At 37.2% G+C, this 23,900-nt stretch overlaps 1 protein-coding gene across 2 annotated transcripts in view; it reads right to left on the bottom strand.

The window, feature by feature from the left end:
- Nucleotides 1-23,900, bottom strand: part of LOC138307579 (pyrokinin-1 receptor-like) — a 252,341-nt gene that overhangs the window by 112,275 nt on the left and 116,166 nt on the right. Inside the window, exon 1 of one of the 2 annotated variants that reach the window (XM_069248384.1) lies at nt 21,103-22,495. The exons of the other annotated variant lie outside the window; for it this stretch is intronic. Coding sequence (XP_069104485.1) covers nt 21,103-21,427 — 325 coding nt within the window. The 5' untranslated portion in view covers nt 21,428-22,495. Of the gene's footprint in view, nt 1-21,102; nt 22,496-23,900 lie in introns of those variants that run through there. 2 annotated transcript variants of the gene reach the window in all.

Raw genomic sequence — 23,900 nt, 5'->3', positions numbered from 1 at the left:
CAAACGTATGTCTGTAGGATACCAATATCCAGATACCACTGGGTCCTTACAAACGTATGTCTGTAGGATACCAATATCCAGATACCACTGGGTCCTTACAAACGTATGTCTGTAGGATACCAATATCCAGATACCACTGGGTCTTTACAAACGTATGTCTGTAGGATACCAATATCCAGATACCACTGGGTCCTTACAAACGTATGTCTGTAGGATACCAATATCCAGATACCACTGGGTCTTTACAAACGTATGTCTGTAGGATACCAATATCCAGATAACACTGGGTCTTTACAAACGTATGTCTGTAGGATACCAATATCCAGATAACACTGGGTCCTTACAAACTTTTGTCTGTAGGATACCAATATCCAGATACCACTGGGTCCTTACAAACGTATGTCTGTAGGATACCAATATCCAGATAACACTGGGTCTTTACAAACGTATGTCTGTAGGATACCAATATCCAGATAACACTGGGTCCTTACAAACGTATATCTGTAGGATACCAATATCCAGATAACACTGGGTCCTTACAAACGTATGTCTGTAGGATACCAATATCCAGATAACACTGGGTCTTTACAAACGTATGTCTGTAGGATACCAATATCCAGATAACACTGGGTCCTTACAAACGTATATCTGTAGGATACCAATATCCAGATAACACTGGGTCCTTACAAACGTATGTCTGTAGGATACCAATATCCAGATACCACTGGGTCCTTACAAACGTATGTCTGTAGGATACCAATATCCAGATAACACTGGGTCCTTACAAACGTATGTCTGTAGGATACCAATATCCAGATACCACTGGGTCCTTACAAACGTATGTCTGTAGGATACCAATATCCAGATAACAATGGGTCCTTACAAACGTATGTCTGTAGGATACCAATATCCAGATAACACTGGGTCATTACAAACGTATGTCTGTAGGATACCAATATCCAGATACCACTGGGTCTTTACAAACGTATGTCTGTAGGATACCAATATCCAGATACCACTGGGTCCTTACAAACGTATGTCTGTAGGATACCAATATCCAGATAACAATGGGTCCTTACAAACGTATGTCTGTAGGATACCAATATCCAGATAACACTTGGTCCTTACAAACGTATATCTGTAGGATACCAATATCCAGATAACACTGGGTCCTTACAAACGTATGTCTGTAGGATACCAATATCCAGATAACACTGGGTCCTTACAAACGTATGTCTGTAGGATACCAATATCCAGATACCACTGGGTCCTTACAAACGTATGTCTGTAGGATACCAATATCCAGATAACACTGGGTCTTTACAAACGTATTTATAAACGTATGTCTGTAGGATACCAATATCCAGATAACACTGGGTCTTTACAAACGTATGTCTGTAGGATACCAATATCCAGATACCACTGGGTCCTTACAAACGTATGTCTGTAGGATACCAATATCCAGATACCACTGGGTCCTTACAAACGTATGTCTGTAGGATACCAATATCCAGATAACACTGATACCACTGGGTCCTTACAAACTTTTGTCTGTAGGATACCAATATCCAGATACCACTGGGTCCTTACAAATTTTTGTCTGTAGGATACCAATATCCAGATAACCACTGGGTCATTACAAACGTATGTCTGTAGGATACCAATATCCAGATACCACTGGGTCTTTACAAACGTATGTCTGTAGGATACCAATATCCAGATACCACTGGGTCCTTACAAACGTATGTCTGTAGGATACCAATATCCAGATACCACTGGGTCCTTACAAACTTTTGTCTGTAGGATACCAATATCCAGATACCACTGGGTCCTTACAAACGTATGTCTGTAGGATACCAATATCCAGATACCACTGGGTCCTTACAAACGTATGTCTGTAGGATACCAATATCCAGATAACACTGGGTCTTTACAAACGTATGTCTGTAGGATACCAATATCCAGATAACACTGGGTCCTTACAAACGTATATCTGTAGGATACCAATATCCAGATAACACTGGGTCTTTACAAACGTATGTCTGTAGGATACCAATATCCAGATACCACTGGGTCCTTACAAACGTATGTCTGTAGGATACCAATATCCAGATACCACTGGGTCCTTACAAACGTATGTCTGTAGGATACCAATATCCAGATACCACTGGGTCCTTACAAACGTATGTCTGTAGGATACCAATATCCAGATACCACTGGGTCCTTACAAACGTATGTCTGTAGGATACCAATATCCAGATACCACTGGGTCCTTACAAACGTTTGTCTGTAATGATACCAATATCCAGATAACACTGGGTCCTTACAAACGTATGTCTGTATTGATACCAATATCCAGATAACACTGGGTCCTTACAAACGTATGTCTGTAGGATACCAATATCCAGATACCACTGGGTCTTTACAAACGTATGTCTGTAGGATACCAATATCCAGATACCACTGGGTCTTTACAAACGTATGTCTGTAGGATACCAATATCCAGATACCACTGGGTCCTTACAAACGTATGTCTGTAGGATACCAATATCCAGATACCACTGGGTCTTTACAAACGTATGTCTGTAGGATACCAATATCCAGATACCACTGGGTCCTTACAAACGTATGTCTGTAGGATACCAATATCCAGATAACAATGGGTCCTTACAAACGTATATCTGTAGGATACCAATATCCAGATACCACTGGGTCTTTACAAACGTATGTCTGTAGGATACCAATATCCAGATAACACTGGGTCTTTACAAACGTATGTCTGTAGGATACCAATATCCAGATAACACTGGGTCTTTACAAACGTATGTCTGTAGGATACCAATATCCAGATACCACTGGGTCTTTACAAAACGTATGTCTGCAGGAAACCAATATCCAGATAACAACTGGGTCCTTACAAAATTTGTCTGTAGGATACCAATATCCAGATAAAACTGGGTCTTTACAAACGTATGTCTGTAGGATACCAATATCCAGATACCACTTGGTCTTATAAATGTATGTCTGTAGGATACCAATATCCAGATACCACTGGGTCCTTACAAACGTATGTCTGTAGGATACCAATATCCAGATACCACTGGGTCCTTTACAAACGTATGTCTGTAGGATACCTGATAATACCAATTATCCAATATCCAGGTCTATTACAAACTGGGATCCAATATCAAACCTTGTCTGTAGGATACCAATATCCAGATACCACTGGGTCCTTACAAACGTTTGTCTGTAGGATACCAATATCCAGATACCACTGGGTCCTTACAAAACGTATGTCTGTAGGAACCAACATCCAGATACCACTGGGTCCTTACAAACCTATGTCTGAAGGATACCAATATCCAGATAACAACTGGGTCCTTACAAACGTTTTGTCTGTAGGATACCAATATCCAGATACCACTGGGTCCTTACAAACGTATGTCTGTAGGATACCAATATCCAGATACCACTGGGTCCATACAAACGTATGTCTGTAGGATACCAATATCCAGATACCACTGGGTCCTTACAAACCTATGTCTGAAGGATACCAATATCCAGATACCACTTGGGTCCTTAACAAACGTATGTCTGTAGGATACCAATATCCAGATAACAATGGGTCCTTACAAACGTATGTCTGTAGGATACCAATATCCAGATATCACTGGGTCATTACAAAACGTATGTCTGTAGGAAACCAATATCCAGATACCACTGGGTCTTTACAAACGTTTGTCTGTAGGATACCAATATCCAGATACCACTGGGTCCTTACAAACGTATGTCTGTAGGATACCAATATCCAGATACCACTGGGTCCTTACAAACGTATGTCTGTAGGATACCAATATCCAGATACCACTGGGTCCTTACAAACGTTTGTCTGTAGGATACCAATATCCAGATACCACTGGGTCCTTACAAACGTATGTCTGTAGGATACCAATATCCAGATATACCACTGGGGTCCCTTACTACAAACGTATGTCTGTAGGATACCAATATCCAGATAAACACTGGGTCCTTACAAACGTATGTCTGTAGGATACCAATATCCAGATAACTTGGTCTTTATAGGTCTTTAGTCCTTGAATACAAATCCAGATATGTCATGTAGTTTGATATACGCAGATACCAAATATCCAGATACCACTATCGGGTTCCTTACAAACTATGTCTGTAGGATACCAATATCCAGATAACCAATGGGTCCTTACAAACGTATATCTGTATAGGATACCAAATCCAGATACACACCAGATACAAATGTATGGTAGGATCCAATACAATACGTCATTACAAACGTATGTCTGTAGGATACCAATATCCAGATACCACTGGGTCCAACTACAAACGTATGTCGTCTGTAGGATACCAATATCCAGATAACACTGGGTCCTTAGACAAACTTTGTCTGTCTGTAGGATACCAATATCCAGATACCACTGGGATCCTTAACAAACATACTTTTGTCTGTAGGATACCAATATCCAGATACCACTGGGTCCTTACAAAAACGGTTACAATCTGTACCAGGGTACCTTACCAATATCCAGATACCACTGGAACACTCCTTACAAACGTATGTCTGTAGGATACCAATATCCAGATACCAAATGGGTCCTTACAAACTTATGTCTGTAGGATACCAATATCCAGCTATCACTGGGTCCTTACAAACCTATGTCCTGTAGGATACCAATATCCAGATACCACTGGGTCCTTACAAACGTGCGTGTCTGTAGGATACCAATATCCAGATACCACATGGGTCCTTACAAACTTATGTCTGTAGGATACCAATATCCAGATAACACTGGGTCCTTACAAAACGTAAATCTGTAGGATACCAATATCCAGATACCACTGGGTCCTTACAAACGTATGTCTGTAGGATACCAATAATCCCAGATAACACTGGGTCCTTACAAACGTGTGTCTGTAGGATAACCAATATCCAGATACCACTGGGTCCTTACAAACGTATGTCTGTAGGATACCAATATCCAGATAAAATACCACTGGGTCCTTACAAACGTATGTCTGTAGGATACCAATATCCAGATAACACTGGGTCTTGACAAAACGTATTTCTGTAAGGATAACCAATATCCAATACCACTGGTTCCTTACAAACGTTTGTCTGTAGGATTAACCAATATCCAGATCAACACTGGGATCCTTACAAACGAATGTCTGTAAGAGATACCAATAACCAGATACCACTGTGGGTCTTTACATTCTCGTTAGATACCATATATCCACATAACAATGAGGTTCCTTACAAACGTATGTTCTGTAGCGATACCAATATCCAGATATACAACTGGGTCCTTACAAACCACATGTCTGAAGGATACCAATATCCAGATAACCACTGGGTCCTTACAAACTATTTGTCTGTAGAGATACCAATATCCAGATACCACTGGGTCCTTACAAAAAACGTTTTGTCTGTAGGATACCAATATATCCAGATACCACTGGGTCCTTACAAACGTATGTCTGTAGGATTCCAATATCCAGATACCACTGGGTCCCTTAACTAAACGTATGTCTGAATTGATACCAATATCCAGATACCACTGGGTCCTTACAAACCTTATGTCTGTAGGAAACCAATATCCAGATACCACTGGGTCCCTTACAAACTTTTGTCTGTAGGATACCAATATCCAGATACCACTGGGTTCATTCAAAATCGTATTGTCTGTAGGATAATATCCAGATATCACAGGGTCATTACAAACCGGTCTGTAAGATACAACCTAGAATACCACTGATCCTATACAATGTCCTGAAGGAAGCAATATCCCAGATCCTTACAAACTTTATGTCTATAGGATACCAAATATCCAGATACCACTGGGGTCCCTTAACAAACGTTTTGTCTGTAGGATACCAATATTCACCAGATACCACTGGATCCTTGGTACTTTACAAACGTATGTCTGTAGGATACCAATATCCAGATACGCACTGGGTCCTTACAAACTATTGTCCCAATATGTAGGGTCTTTACCAATATCACTACGCAATAGATAAACCACTGGTCCTTTACAAAGACGATGTCTGTAGGATACCAATATCCAGATACCACTGGGTCCTTATACCAAACGTATGTCTGTAGATCTCTATATCTGATAGTCACTGGTACACACTTGCAAATGTACATCGTATGTCTGGTTTTTGTTTCTCATGTCCAAATATCCAGATACTACACACTGGTCATTACAAAATTTGTTCTGTAGGATACACAATATCTACAGCTACAACTGTGGTTCTCTTACAACCGCTATGTCTGTAGGATACCAATATCCAGATACAACTGGGTCTCTTATAAATGTATATCTGAGTAGAATTACCAATTTCCACAGATACCATAAGGTCTCTTACAAACCATATATCTCTTTAGATCTCAATATTCAGCGTAACGTAAAGTCTCTAGATAGTAAGTATCTTTGTACAGTGGTTATTCTATAATCTATGTACATCTCTATAACTCAGTGGTTATTCTATTCTATGTACATCTCTATGTGGTTATTCTATCTCTATGTACATCTCTATTCTCAGTGGTTATTCTATATCTATGTACATCTCTATAGCTCAGTGGTTTTTCTTATGTCTATGTACATCTCTATAGCTCAGTGGTTATTCTATGCTATGTACATCTCTATAGCTCAGTGGTTATTCTATATCTATGTACATCTCTATAAGCTCAGTGGTTATTCTATGTCTATGTACATCTCTATAGCTCAGTGGTTATTCTATATCTATGTACATCTCTATAGCTCAGTGGTTATTTCTATCTATGTACATCTCTATAGCTCAGTGGTTATTCTATATCTATGTACATCTCTATTAGCTCAGTGGTTATTCTATGTCTATGTACATCTCTATAGCTCAGTGGTTATTCTATATCTATGTACATCTCTATAACTCAGTGGTTATTCTATGTCTATGTACATCTCTATAACTCAGTGGTTATTCTATATCTATGTACATCTCTATAGCTCAGTGGTTATTCTATATCTATGTACATCTCTATAGCTCAGTGGTTATTCTATGTCTATGTACATCTCTATAGCTCAGTGGTTATTCTATATCTATGTACATCTCTATAGCTCAGTGGTTATTCTATATCTATGTACATCTCTATAGCTCAGTGGTTATTCTATATCTATGTACATCTCTATAGCTCAGTGGTTATTCTTTGTCTATGTACATCTCTATAGCTCAGTGGTTATTCTATATCTATGTACATCTCTATAGCTCAGTGGTTATTCTATGTCTATGTACATCTCTATTACTCAGTGGTTATTCTATGTCTATGTACATCTCTATAGCTCAGTGGTTATTCTATGTCTATGTACATCTCTATAACTCAGTGGTTATTCTATGTCTATGTACATCTCTATAGCTCAGTGGTTATTCTATATCTATGTACATCTCTATAGCTCAGTGGTTATTCTATATCTATGTACATCTCTATAGCTCAGTGGTTATTCTATGTCTATGTACATCTCTATAGCTCAGTGGTTATTCTATATCTATGTACATCTCTATAGCTCAGTGGTTATTCTATATCTATGTACATCTCTATAGCTCAGTGGTTATTCTATGTCTATGTACATCTCTATAGCTCAGTGGTTATTCTATGTCTATGTACATCTCTATAACTCAGTGGTTATTCTATGTCTATGTACATCTCTATAGCTCAGTGGTTATTCTTTGTCTATGTACATCTCTATAACTCAGTGGTTATTCTATATCTATGTACATCTCTATAGCTCAGTGGTTATTCTATATCTATGTACATCTCTATTACTCAGTGGTTATTCTATATCTATGTACATCTCTATAGCTCAGTGGTTATTCTATGTCTATGTACATCTCTATAGCTCAGTGGTTATTCTATATCTATGTACATCTCTATAACTCAGTGGTTATTCTATATCTATGTACATCTCTATAGCTCAGTGGTTATTCTATATTGTACATCTTATATCAGTGTTATTCTATATCTATGTACATCTCTATAGCTCAGTGGTTATTCTATGTCTATGTACATCTCTATAACTCAGTGGTTATTCTATATCTATGTACATCTCTATAGCTCAGTGGTTATTCTATATCTATGTACATCTCTATAGCTCAGTGGTTATTCTATATCTATGTACATCTCTATAGCTCAGTGGTTATTCTATGTCTATGTACATCTCTAAAGCTCAGTGGTTATTCTATGTCTATGTACATCTCTATAGCTCAGTGGTTATTCTATATCTATGTACATCTCTATAGCTCAGTGGTTATTCTATTCTATATCTCTATAGTACTATCTCCTTATAGCTCAGTGGTTATTCTATATCTATGTACATCTCTATAGCTCAGTGGTTATTCTATATCTATGTACATCTCTATAGCTCAGTGGTTATTCTATATATCTATGTACATCTCTATAGCTCAGTGGTTATTCTATATCTATGTACATCTCTATAGCTCAGTGGTTATTCTATATCTATGTACATCTCTATAGCTCAGTGGTTATTCTATATCTATGTACATCTCTATAGCTCAGTAGTTATTATTCTATATCTATGTACATCTCTATAGCTCAGTGGTTATTCTATGTCTATGTACATCTCTATAGCTCAGTGGTTATTCTATATCTATGTACATCTCTATAGCTCAGTGGTTATTCTATATCTATGTACATCTCTATAGCTCAGTGGTTATTCTATATCTATGTACATCTCTAAAGCTCAGTGGTTATTCTATATCTATGTACATCTCTATAGCTCAGTGGTTATTCTATATCTATGTACATCTCTATAGCTCAGTGGTTATTCTATATCTATGTACATCTCTATAGCTCAGTGGTTATTCTATATCTATGTACATCTCTATAGCTCAGTGGTTATTCTATATCTATGTACATCTCTATAGCTCAGTGGTTATTCTATATCTATGTACATCTCTATAGCTCAGTGGTTATTCTATATCTATGTACATCTCTATAGCTCAGTGGTTATTCTATATCTATGTACATCTCTATAGCTCAGTGGTTATTCTATGTCTATGTACATCTCTATTTCTCAGTGGTTATTCTATATCTATGTACATCTCTATTACTCAGTGGTTATTCTATATCTATGTACATCTCTATAGCTCAGTGGTTATTCTATATCTATGTACATCTCTATTACTCAGTGGTTATTCTATATCTATGTACATCTCTATATACTCAGTGGTTATTCTATATCTATGTACATCTCTATTCTCAGTGGTTATTCTATGTCTATGTACATCTCTATACCAGGTATATGCTCAGTGGTTATTTCTATTCTATGTACATCTCTATAGCCGAGTGGTTATTCTATGTCTATGTACATCTCTATAACTCAGTGGTTATTCTATGTCTATGTACATCTCTATTACTCAGTGGTTATTCTATGTCTATGTACATCTCTATTGCTCAGTGGTTATTCTATCTATGTACATCTCTATAGCTCAGTGGTTATTCTCTATGCTATGTACATCTCTATAGCTCAGTGGTTATTCTATATCTATGTACATCTCTATTAGCTCAGTGGTTATTCTATGTCTATGTACATCTCTATAACTCAGTGGTTATTCTATATCTATGTACATCTCTATTACTCGTGTTATTCTATTCTATGTACTCAGCTCGTGTTATTCTATGTCTATGTACATCTCTATTACTCAGTGGTTATTCTATGTCTATGTACATCTCTATAGCTCAGTGGTTATTCTATGTCTATGTACATCTCTATAGCTCAGTGGTTATTCTATGTCTATGTACATCTCTATAGCTCAGTGGTTATTCTATATCTATGTACATCTCTATAGCTCAGTGGTTATTCTATATCTATGTACATCTCTATAGCTCAGTGGTTATTCTATATCTATGTACATCTCTATAGCTCAGTGGTTATTCTATGTCTATGTACATCTCTATAGCTCAGTGGTTATTCTATGTCTATGTACATCTCTATTACTCAGTGGTTATTCTATGTCTATGTACATCTCTCTATAGCTCAGTTGATATTATATTCTATATCTATGTATTCTATCTCTACTAGCTCATAGTGGTTATTCTATATCTATGTACATCTCTATAGCTCAGTGGTTATTCTATATCTATGTACATCTCTATAGCTCAGTGGTTATTCTATGTCTATGTACATCTCTATAGCTCAGTGGTTATTCTATATCTATGTACATCTCTATAGCTCAGTGGTTATTCTATATCTATGTACATCTCTATAGCTCAGTGGTTATTCTATCTATGTACATCTCTATTACTCAGTGGTTATTCTATGTCTATGTACATCTCTATTACTCAGTGGTTATTCTATATCTATGTACATCTCTATAGCTCAGTGGTTATTCTATATCTATGTACATCTCTATAGCTCAGTGGTTATTCTATATCTATGTACATCTCTATAGCTCAGTGGTTATTCTATATCTATGTACATCTCTATAGCTCAGTGGTTATTCTATATCTATGTACATCTCTATAGCTCAGTGGTTATTCTATGTCTATGTACATCTCTATAGCTCAGTGGTTATTCTATGTCTATGTACATCTCTATAGCTCAGTGGTTATTCTATGTCTATGTACATCTCTATAGCTCAGTGGTTATTCTATGTCTATGTACATCTCTATAGCTCAGTGGTTATTCTATGTCTATGTACATCTCTATAGCTCAGTGGTTATTCTATGTCTATGTACATCTCTATAGCTCAGTGGTTATTCTATGTCTATGTACATCTCTATAGCTCAGTGGTTATTCTATGTCTATGTACATCTCTATAGCTCAGTGGTTATTCTATTGTCTATGTACATCTCTATAGCTCAGTGTTATTCATTCATATGTCTATGTACATCTCTATACTCAGTATTCTATCTATGTACATCTCTATAGCTCAGTGTTATTCTATATCTATGTACATCTCTATAGCTCAGTGGTTATTCTATGTCTATGTACATCTCTATAGCTCAGTGTTTATTCTATTGTCTATGTAAATCTCTATAGCTCAGTGGTTATTCTATATCTATGTACATCTCTATAGCTCAGTGGTTATTCTATGTCTATGTACATCTCTATAGCTCAGTGTTTATTCTATGTCTATGTAAATCTCTATAGCTCAGTGGTTATTCTATATCTATGTACATCTCTATAGCTCAGTGGTTATTCTATGTCTATGTACATCTCTATAGCTCAGTGGTATTATATATGTAATCTCTATATCAGTGGTTATTCTATGTCTATGTACATCTCTATAGCTCAGTGGTTATTCTATATCTATGTACATCTCTATTAGCTCAGTGGTTATTCTATAACTATGTACATCTCTATAGCTCAGTGGTTTTTCTATATCTATGTACATCTCTATAGCTCAGTGGTTATTCTATAACTATGTACATCTCTATACTCAGTGGTTATTCTTTCTATGTACTCTATATCTATGTACTATATCTATTACTCAGTGGTTTTCTATATCTATGTACATCTCTATAGCTCAGTGGTTATTCTATGTCTATGTACATCTCTATTAGCTCAGTGGTTATTCTATGTCTATGTACATCTCTATAGCTCAGTGGTTATTCTATGTCTATGTACATCTCTATTACTCAGTGGTTATTCTATGTCTATGTACATCTCTATACTCAGTGGTTATTCTATGTCTATGTACATCTCTATACTCAGTGGTTATTCTATGTCTATGTACATCTCTATTAGCTCAGTGGTTATTCTATGTCTATGTACATCTCTATAGCTCAGTGGTTATTCTATGTCTATGTACATCTCTATAGCTCAGTGGTTATTCTATGTCTATGTACATCTCTATAGCTCAGTGGTTATTCTATGTCTATGTACATCTCTATAGCTCAGTGGTTATTCTATGTCATGTACTATCTCTATATATTACTCAGTGGTTATTCTATATCTATGTACATCTCTATAGCTCAGTGGTTATTCTATATCTATGTACATCTCTATAGCTCAGTGGTTATTCTATGTCTATGTACATCTCTATAGCTCAGTGGTTATTCTATATCTATGTACATCTCTATTACTCAGTGGTTATTCTATGTCTATGTACATCTCTATAGCTCAGTGGTTATTCTATGTCTATGTACATCTCTATAGCTCAGTGGTTATTCTATGTCTATGTACATCTCTATAGCTCAGTGGTTATTCTATATCTATGTACATCTCTATTACTCAGTGGTTATTCTATATCTATGTACATCTCTATAGCTCAGTGGTTATTCTATATCTATGTACATCTCTATAGCTCAGTGGTTATTCTATATCTATGTACATCTCTATAGCTCAGTGGTTATTCTATGTCTATGTACATCTCTATTACTCAGTGGTTATTCTATGTCTATGTACATCTCTATTACTCAGTGTTTATTCATTGTTTATGTACATCTCTATATCTCAGTGATTATTCTATATCTATGTACATCTCTATAGCTCAGTGGTTATTCCATATGTACAGCATTTTAGCTGAGTGGTTATCCGTTACCACTGCTGAACCCTTTGTATCAGTGACAGCTCAAGTAGAAGGCGACAGTAGTTAGGTAAGATAGCTATTAACAGATCAATCAGGAATGTCTTTCAGCTAGGATTAACACTAGCCTACCTATATAAATACATAGATATTGAACGCCTGAAATTGTATCTGGATTGTTAACCCTTTATATCAAAGTAAATGTATCCTACGATTGCTGTATGCTATCAGGAATCTTATCACCACAGGCGGTATTAGACAACAAAATACTGGATTATTCAGTAATGTTAGGGTTTTATATATACAAAAACTGGAACCATTAATAATATATAGCCAAACAGTACACCAAAACTTGGTTTTACTCATCTTGACTTCTGGTCTAAAAAATTACAATAGACAATTCATTCGCTAAATGATGCTTATCCAGATAAAAGATTAAAGTCTAACAAATTAAGGGCTCCCTTCGAAGATCCATTTAGAGCTATTTTGCAGGGTCCTCGTTGCCAAGTTGATATGTTTATGTTATGTAGTTATATATATAAACCCCAGTTTATATCTCTATCTTTCCTGCTCTGTGTTTTCGTCTTCACTGCTATATCCTTTTGACAACTGTGTATATTGTAAAATGGTAAGTATGACCATCCTCAAGTACGTCTATTTGACTAAGGAGTAAGGAGTCTTGCTAGGTACATTTGATTGGGGTGGATCGATGTTGAAACAGTATTCTATGTTTCTACGTTTGAACCTTTTAAGAGAGATTCTCGTATGAGATTTAATAAAGCAAAAAACATGAGGCACTTTATGATATAAATAGGTACGCTCGTAAGTGGTTCGATGTAGAACTGTGTATTCATGTGTTTTATTTCACTACTATTATGGTCTGTCACGGTATACGTGTTCATCACAACCACCAGTTGATACATCTCTGTAACCAAATTAGTCGTACGCCCCTGGCACTTTTATGCTACGTCATTAATATATAACAAATTGGGTTCAAATGCACTGATTCGTTGAATCTCTTGTGGATAATTATGACAAATATACGAAAACATCTGTCTCGGTGCCCAAGGATATAATCCGATTTCAACAATTGAAACGGGAAAACAGCATTTTCAGATGGACCAGGTTAATCTTGTACATCAAATCCCGTATTGTCCGTTATGTTTTCAAGATTAAGGTTAGCAAACACTATTTATTTGTAATATTTCATGTTCGTCATTGTAACTGAGTAAGTGATGCAATTTGATGAGAGCAAATATTAGTCCCTTCCAAGTCATATAAATCGACTAATAGCTGTAACGTCCATTTGGACTGATAACTAACGGGGAATGTGTTTCGCGACCATTGATATGCGTCTTGTAATGTATGAAGCATATTCTATAGAAAATCAAATAAATAAATCATATACATTAAACCCGATCACGTGCGGTTATTAATTAATTGACACAAATAAAGCATTTCTTCCACTAAGGCTTTCAGAAACAAAACTAGAAAATGATACAACAAAGTTCAATATTCAGGATATCTAAGAGTATCATAAGGTAGATGTAAGAAAGATGTTTCTTGTTTGTGAGAATTATACATCTTATCAAAGATTGGTGGTATATATAATCGTCTTACTGTGAATGTAGCGATCCCCCACTGATTGTCTGTAATGCACGAACATGACGGGCTCTCTGATCTCACAACTCATGTTGATAATTCAAATCTTAACATGGCAGGAGACATTTATCTTTATGATTTTCCATTTGTGCCGTAAGAATGTTAAACTTGTATTTTTAAGTTAATCGAATTATAATTGATAAAAACAGCACAGCTAGCAGCGTTCTAGCCTTACCTGCTAATACACAAGACATTGAAATCACAGATATGCAAGTTTTCAAATCTAGATTTCATTTCGGCACTTCTTGTTTTACACTGTTCAGTCTAAAAACAATCAGTGCCCCACTGCATACACAAATGTAGAAAAGACCTGTGTTGGGGTAGCTACACAGTGTTAAATCATCATCATCATTTGTATTACGTCATATTCTTATACGGACTCTAGGAATTGGTGATACATATTTTGTCTGGTAATTCATAACTGTTTTCACTATATTAAACACAATATGATTTAGGTTGGGGTAATTCAAAACGACCTTTTCAATATATTAAATACAATATGATTAAGGTCGGGGTAATTGTTAACAAGCTGTTCACTGTATTTGATACAGTATGGCTTAGGTCGGGGTAATTGTTAACAAGCTGTTCACTGTATTTGATACAGTATGGCTTAGGTCGGGGTAATTGTTAACAAGCTGTTCACTGTGTTTGATACAGTATGGCTTAGGTCGGGGTAATTGTTAACAAGCTGTTCACTGTGTTTAATACAGTATGGCTTAGGTCGGGGTAATTGTTAACAAGCTGTTCACTGTATTTGATACAGTATGGCTTAGGTCGGGGTAATTGTTAACAAGCTGTTCACTGTATTGATACAGTATGGCTTAGGTCGGGGTAATTGTTAACAAGCTGTTCACTGTGTTTGATACAGTATGGCTTAGGTCGGGGTAATTGTTAACAAGCTGTTCACTGTGTTTGATACAGTATGGCTTAGGTCGGGGTAATTGTTAACAAGCTGTTCACTGTATTCGATACAGTATGGCTTAGGTCGGGGTAATTGTTAACAAGCTGTTCACTGTATTCGATACAGTATGGCTTAGGTCGGGGTAATTGTTAACAAGCTGTTCACTGTATTTGATACAGTATGGCTTAGGTCGGGGTAATTGTTAACAAGCTGCTCACTGTATTTGATACAGTATGGCTTAGGTCGGGGTAATTGTTAACAAGCTGTTCACTGTATTTGATACAGTATGGCTTAGGTCGGGGTAATTGTTAACAAGCTGTTCACTGTATTTGATACAGTATGGCTTAGGTCGGGGTAATTGTTAACAAGCTGTTCACTGTATTTGATACAGTATGGCTTAGGTCGGGGTAATTGTTAACAAGCTGTTCACTGTATTTGATACAGTATGGCTTAGGTCGGGGTAATTGTTAACAAGCTGTTCACTGTATTTAATACAGTATGGCTTAGGTCGGGGTAATTGTTAACAAGCTGTTCACTGTATTTGATACAGTATGGCTTAGGTCGGGGTAATTGTTAACAAGCTGTTCACTGTATTTGATACAGTATGGCTTAGGTCGGGGTAATTGTTAACAAGCTGTTCACTGTATTTGATACAGTATGGCTTAGGTCGGGGTAATTGTTAACAAGCTGTTCACTGTGTTTGATACAGTATGGCTTAGGTCGGGGTAATTGTTAACAAGCTGTTCACTGTATTTGATACAGTATGGCTTAGGTCGGGGTAATTGTTAACAAGCTGTTCACTGTATTGATACAGTATGGCTTAGGTCGGGGTAATTGTTAACAAGCTGTTCACTGTATTTGATACAGTATGGCTTAGGTCGGGGTAATTGTTAACAAGCTGTTCACTGTATTTGATACAGTATGGCTTAGGTCGGGGTAATTGTTAACAAGCTGTTCACTGTGTTTGATACAGTATGGCTTAGGTCGGGGTAATTGTTAACAAGCTGTTCACTGTATTCGATACAGTATGGCTTAGGTCGGGGTAATTGTTAACAAACTGTTCACTGTATTCGATACAGTATGGCTTAGGTCAAGGTAATTGTTAACAAGCTGTTCACTGTATTTGATACAGTATGGCTTAGGTCGGGGTAATTGTTAACAAGCTGTTCACTGTATTTGATACAGTATGGCTTTAGGTCGGGGTAATTGTTAACAAGCTGTTCACTGTATTTAATACAGTATGGCTTAGGTCGGGGTAATTGTTAACAAGCTGTTCACTGTATTTGATACAGTATGGCTTAGGTCGGGGTAATTGTTAACAAGCTGTTCACTGTATTGATACAGTATGGCTTAGGTCGGGGTAATTGTTAACAAGCTGTTCACTGTATTTGATACAGTATGGCTTAGGTCGGGGTAATTGTTAACAAGCTGTTCACTGTATTTGATACAGTATGGCTTAGGTCGGGGTAATTGTTAACAAGCTGTTCACTGTATTTGATACAGTATGGCTTTAGGTCGGGGTAATTGTTAACAAGCTGTTCACTGTATTTGATACAGTATGGCTTAGGTCGGGGTAATTGTTAACAAGCTGTTCACTGTATTTGATACAGTATGGCTTAGGTCGGGGTAATTGTTAACAAGCTGTTCACTGTATTTAATACAGTATGGCTTAGGTCGGGGTAATTGTTAACAAGCTGTTCACTGTATTTGATACAGTATGGCTTAGGTCGGGGTAATTGTTAACAAGCTGTTCACTGTATTTGATACAGTATGGCTTAGGTCGGGGTAATTGTTAACAAGCTGTTCACTGTATTTGATACAGTATGGCTTAGGTCGGGGTAATTGTTAACAAGCTGTTCACTGTATTTGATACAGTATGGCTTAGGTCGGGGTAATTGTTAACAAGCTGTTCACTGTATTTGATACAGTATGGCTTAGGTCGGGGTAATTGTTAACAAGCTGTTCACTGTATTTGATACAGTATGGCTTAGGTCGGGGTAATTGTTAACAAGCTGTTCACTGTATTTGATACAGTATGGCTTAGGTCGGGGTAATTGTTAACAAGCTGTTCACTGTATTTGATACAGTATGGCTTAGGTCGGGGTAATTGTTAACAAGCTGTTCACTGTATTTGATACAGTATGGCTTAGGTCGGGGTAATTGTTAACAAGCTGTTCACTGTATTTGATACAGTATGGCTTAGGTCGGGGTAATTGTTAACAAGCTGTTCACTGTATTTGATACAGTATGGCTTAGGTCGGGGTAATTGTTAACAAGCTGTTCACTGTATTTGATACAGTATGGCTTAGGTCGGGGTAATTGTTAACAAGCTGTTCACTGTATTTGATACAGTATGGCTTAGGTCGGGGTAATTGTTAACAAGCTGTTCACTGTATTTGATACAGTATGGCTTAGGTCGGGGTAATTGTTAACAAGCTGTTCACTGTATTTGATACAGTATGGCTTAGGTCGGGGTAATTGTTAACAAGCTGTTCACTGTATTTGATACAGTATGGCTTAGGTCGGGGTAATTGTTAACAAGCTGTTCACTGTATTTGATACAGTATGGCTTAGGTCGGGGTAATTGTTAACAAGCTGTTCACTGTATTTGATACAGTATGGCTTAGGTCGGGGTAATTGTTAACAAGCTGTTCACTGTATTTGATACAGTATGGCTTAGGTCGGGGTAATTGTTAACAAGCTGTTCACTGTATTGATACAGTATGGCTTAGGTCGGGGTAATTGTTAACAAGCTGTTCACTGTATTTGATACAGTATGGCTTAGGTCGGGGTAATTGTTAACAAGCTGTTCACTGTATTTGATACAGTATGGCTTAGGTCGGGGTAATTGTTAACAAGCTGTTCACTGTATTTGATACAGTATGGCTTAGGTCGGGGTAATTGTTAACAAGCTGTTCACTGTATTTGATACAGTATGGCTTAGGTCGGGGTAATTGTTAACAAGCTGTTCACTGTATTTGATACAGTATGGCTTAGGTCGGGGTAATTGTTAACAAGCTGTTCACTGTATTTGATACAGTATGGCTTAGGTCGGGGTAATTGTTAACAAGCTGTTCACTGTATTTGATACAGTATGGCTTAGGTCGGGGTAATTGTTAACAAGCTGTTCACTGTATTTGATACAGTATGGCTTAGGTCGGGGTAATTGTTAACAAGCTGTTCACTGTATTTGATACAGTATGGCTTAGGTCGGGGTAATTGTTAACAAGCTGTTCACTGTATTTGATACAGTATGGCTTAGGTCGGGGTAATTGTTAACAAGCTGTTCACTGTATTTGATACAGTATGGCTTAGGTCGGGGTAATTGTTAACAAGCTGTTCACTGTATTTGATACAGTATGGCTTAGGTCGGGGTAATTGTTAACAAGCTGTTCACTGTATTTGATACAGTATGGCTTAGGTCGGGGTAATTGTTAACAAGCTGTTCACTGTATTTTGATACAGTATGGCTTAGGTCGGGGTAATTGTTAACAAGCTGTTCACTGTATTTGATACAGTATGGCTTAGGTCGGGGTAATTGTTAACAAGCTGTTCACTGTATTTGATACAGTATGGCTTAGGTCGGGGTAATTGTTAACAAGCTGTTCACTGTATTTGATACAGTATGGCTTAGGTCGGGGTAATTGTTAACAAGCTGTTCACTGTATTTGATACAGTATGGCTTAGGTCGGGGTAATTGTTAACAAGCTGTTCACTGTATTTGATACAGTATGGCTTAGGTCGGGGTAATTGTTAACAAGCTGTTCACTGTATTTGATACAGTATGGCTTAGGTCGGGGTAATTGTTAACAAGCTGTTCACTGTATTTGATACAGTATGGCTTAGGTCGGGGTAATTGTTAACAAGCTGTTCACTGTATTTGATACAGTATGGCTTAGGTCGGGGTAATTGTTAACAAGCTGTTCACTGTATTTGATACAGTATGGCTTAGGTCGGGGTAATTGTTAACAAGCTGTTCACTGTATTGATACAGTATGGCTTAGGTCGGGGTAATTGTTAACAAGCTGTTCACTGTATTTGATACAGTATGGCTTAGGTCGGGGTAATTGTTAACAAGCTGTTCACTGTATTTGATACAGTATGGCTTAGGTCGGGGTAATTGTTAACAAGCTGTTCACTGTATTTGATACAGTATGGCTTAGGTCGGGGTAATTGTTAACAAGCTGTTCACTGTATTTGATACAGTATGGCTTAGTCGGGTAATGTTAACAAGCTGTTCACTGTATTTGATACAGTATGGCTTAGGTCAAGGTAATTGTTAACAAGCTGTTCACTGTATTTGATACAGTATGGCTTAGGTCGGGGTAATTGTTAACAAGCTGTTCACTGTATTTGATACAGTATGGCTTAGGTCGGGGTAATTGTTAACAAGCTGTTCACTGTATTTGATACAGTATGGCTTAGGTCGGGGTAATTGTTAACAAGCTGTTCACTGTATTTGATACAGTATGGCTTAGGTCGGGGTAATTCAAAGTAACGTATCCACTATTTTTAATATAGTATGATTTAGGTTGGGGCCTATAGCCAGTTCAAGAGACAAGAACAATAATCTTTAATCTTAATGCTTGTTTCAGAAAATAATTAAGAATAATTTTGAAGGTAATATTCCATAGCTTTACAACATAATTCAGTTCTTTTAAGATTTCAAAACACTGTTTACAATTACAACTATATGTATAAGATATGGCGGCTTGAGTTTCCGGATAGGGCTTTTTATTGAACATGCCTATTTATACATGATATGATTTGCAACTGAGACTTTAATGATGGATTATGATAGAACATAGTGATGATTTGATTCATAAAAGTTCATTTCATTTTACATCAATATACTCTGGTAAACAATACCATCGTATTTCTAATTAATTGCTAAGTTTGATAACGATCACTTGCTGCTTTGATTTTTCAGTGAATTATTCAATGACTACAATGCTGTGCCCCGTTATACAGTGACAGCCAACACATGGTATTTTACTATACATTGGAGTAATGTGATGAAGTCTTTTGAAGTTAGAAACGTTCAAGCATGAGTGGGGTTTACTAAGGAGTGTAGCTTCATTGGTGTTGATTAAACTCCTGTAATACATTATATTTACAAGTTAACTTGACACCCAGTCGCTCATCAATACAGCAGACTAGGTCAAGGCCCGATATTCAACATCCCTAGGGGTAGTTTTTACGACTTTGTTGACTGATGCCAAACAATGGTACCCGAGGAATCAGTTCTCTGAAGGGCACGGGCATACGAAACGTCGATGATTGTTGAATAATATTTACCGCCAACTCATGCTGACTTTCAACGTGTTTCCCGAAGGACATAGGAGTTTCTTTAAGTTTCCGAACTCAGCATGGAATGATTCATAGAAAGACATTTACATTATAGAAAGACGTAATTAACGGTCAACATATCTATAAGGCGACGCAGTGATTTTTTTTTATTAATTTTGTGCTACTTATAATGGCTTATATAGACTGTTAGCTAGATTTTTTTTCTTCAATATATAATCTATTAATGAATATCTTAACTAACATTTTTGAATAATTTGATAACAATAAAAGTTATATACTTTGAGTAATAGAGATATTGACTTAGTTCTGAACCAGTCGTCCCACTCCCTAATGCTGAGCGCTAAGCAGCAAGTCGCAGAAACTACCACCCGCCCGGTCACATTAAACTGACAACGGGTGAACCAGTCGTCCCACTCCATAATGTCGCAAATTTTAACTCTCCTATTATTATTTTTTAACACATTTGGGCAACGTCTTTTATTGTGTCAGAAATAAACCTTTTACACAGCATCATATATGATTAAGCATACCTCAAATTATAATCGGGATTCAAGGACAAAACGGAATTATCTTCAATCATTTATATCAAACAATGTGATTATAAACAAAAATGAAGATACAAATCATACGAATCACAACACACGTGATGTGAAGAGGGAACATTTACTTACCAAACAGCAAAGCCAAAACGTCACTGAGCGCCAGACTGGCCAGGTAGTAATTAGTCACTGTGTGCATATAGATGTTTTTATAGATCACAATAAAGGTGCACAGATTACCTGCTATACCGGTAAGGAATATAGTCATGTAAACCGCAGTCAGAACACCGACTGTCGTCAAGCCTTGCGTCCTATTCCCCAGATTTAAAATGATGAACTGTTCTAAATCAAACTGTCCGATCGTTGTGGTGTTGGGGAGAGGGGATGTGCTCTCGTCCCGGGTAGCGTTATAATAATCCACAGACCGGATACCTGAGCTACCCGTGCCATTTAACATGGTACAACTTACACAATCCAAGCTAGCATTTCTTAATCCCCTTGGTTAAACATCTTAAAGACAGAATTGTCCAACACGCCTTGGCGACGTTGCAAACAAACTGAATATCAACCCCATACTGGGTTTTGTTAGCTGTAGCCGGTAGGTATTTATGTACGAGGAAACTAACTTATTGGAACAATTTCATTGTAGTATGGTACCGGTATTGGCTTAAAGAACGAATCCTTCTTCAATGCTTTCAGCGTGCATTTTCTCGGTTGCCAGGACAAACGCCAGCTTCTTTTAAAAGATAATGAAATATTTTAAGCACATGCGAATAATTGGTCTAATTCAGTTAAAATATTATCGTTTTCCGTGAAATATAAAGCAAATTGTTCTCTAATTGAGAAGATGATGATCTTGGTCCAAGAGGGTCCTTCCATACTTTTCCAAATTATAATCCTCGTATCACAATTATTTCTGATACTTAATAAAAGGCTTAAAAGCTTGAAAAAAAACCTTAAAAGCTCACCAAACTGTTCTTCTAAAAGGACAAATGTACTAAAAGTACGTCTCTGTGCACTTAACATATCGCTTCCATGCTCGACTACTTGTATTTTTCAAAAGTATCCGAATTTACGTAACTCTTCAGGTTGTTCCACTTCAAAGTGCCTCATGTCAATATTAGTCAACTGTTGTTAATTACATTGAAACCAGCTGGAACTATTTTCATCCGAGTACTTTGAATATAGTCCGACATCCACCTCACCTCTACAGAAATACTTTGTATCAATACTCTACACTGCAGTGTATGTAGGAATGCTCGGCTTATTTCTATAACCGGTATTGTGTTGCCAAGCGAATGTATAATAGTTTGTATACCGTGCTAATTCGCACTCCGTCCATGTCAGTAAAGTTTGAGCATCACCAGTATTTATCCACCTACTTATTTACACCATTTTCTCGCCACAGTACACCCACCAGTTCCACTGATCACAGATACCTGATCAATGCTCCAGGACACAAGGCGACATGCTCCTTAAGCCGGTACAGCTATTTCCTTAATGGTGACACTTTCCTGACAATATTCGCGCCTCCAGTCCCCATCACTACGCATGCTGCAGTGACAACAGACCTAAATCGCTCACCCATTCATCTCATGATCCTTCATGGTTCACTAAGCATGCGTTGTTGATGTGTACAAACAGATATACACAAGCTGTACTGTGAATCAGATATTGATGTTTAACAGCTTTTTACGGTCACCGTAGCATTTAAAATACTATATACTTAACATGTTTCTGGTATATTTGACATTTGTTAGAAGTAGTATATATATACGTATAATGTTATACCCAGATATGTGTATAAATACGAACATTAAATGTGGGCAGGTGAAAGCTAGCGATCAGCATCAGTGTCAATCATAGATATTCCATTGGTACAGATGCTGGTAGTTCTCAAAACAATTAATCGGAAGAGATGTGCACTTTTTTTTTCATTTCAGAAGTTGTAGAGAGCGAGATTTATAACACACCCACAGCCATCGTCATCAAGCCAAGCTACACCTGAGATGAATAGTGATGGGCCGATTAATTTGCGGACACTTTAAAGGTCATGGTCACACCTTGTTTGTAATGAACCCCACTCAACTCTGCCGTCTAGCACAGTATCAGTAAGAGGACATGTTGGAAGGCATTGCACGCCTACACCCACGCCACACCTACTTCTCAAGGCTCCTAGAAGGTCTACGACTACATACACAATGCTGGATTCCTTGTACTTGTAAGACGCTGGATCAATAGGAGGAAGTAGGAAACCAATCACCCATTATGTTTTATAGATAAAATCATTTTCTAATGCTTAGAAACACGAAAAGGTAAATATTTATACTTCTCAACCAGCATAATACATTTAAAGAATTCTTTATTTTTATGTGGATTTTGTTTCGGATAGAATTTATTCGTGAACTGGTTTGTTATTTTCTTCGTGTTAAACAATACAGACACTCATTCCACGATATCAATTTATTTTGAATGTGATTTTGACATTTCTGAAAGGTTCGGTTTAATTATACATCTAAGAACTGCGATGGGGTCAGACAAGCTTAGTCGAAACAGTATAAACGTTTGTCTTTCCTCTACGCCAAGGAATACGGCGGATAAGTAACACTAAACATTTAATGTAAAATCCAGAACAACACACTGTGAAATAGAAGAGGCAATAACCATAGTGACTCTCTCAAACCTTCACGCAAATATGTTGGCAATCTTTGCTTCATAGTTCTCTACCTCTAAGTAGAGGCACCTCACGTATCAGAGAAGTCTTCTATAGTGCAAGGTGGTGACAGGTCTACTGATGTAACGATGTCTGTAAGGGTCCCAGAACTGGATCACCTGTCAGGGTTACTTAGGTCAGTTACCGCACCTGATCTTGACATTGTCGGAGCCTGACAGGTCAGTCGTGATCACGTCATTAGAAGTCTACTGATCTG

This window comes from Argopecten irradians, chromosome 1 (assembly GCF_041381155.1).
Source record: "Argopecten irradians isolate NY chromosome 1, Ai_NY, whole genome shotgun sequence".
Classification (NCBI taxonomy): Eukaryota; Metazoa; Mollusca; class Bivalvia; order Pectinida; family Pectinidae; genus Argopecten; species Argopecten irradians.
The sequence above is the reverse complement of the archived record's forward strand: the minus strand, read 5'-3'. Positions and strand labels throughout refer to the sequence as shown.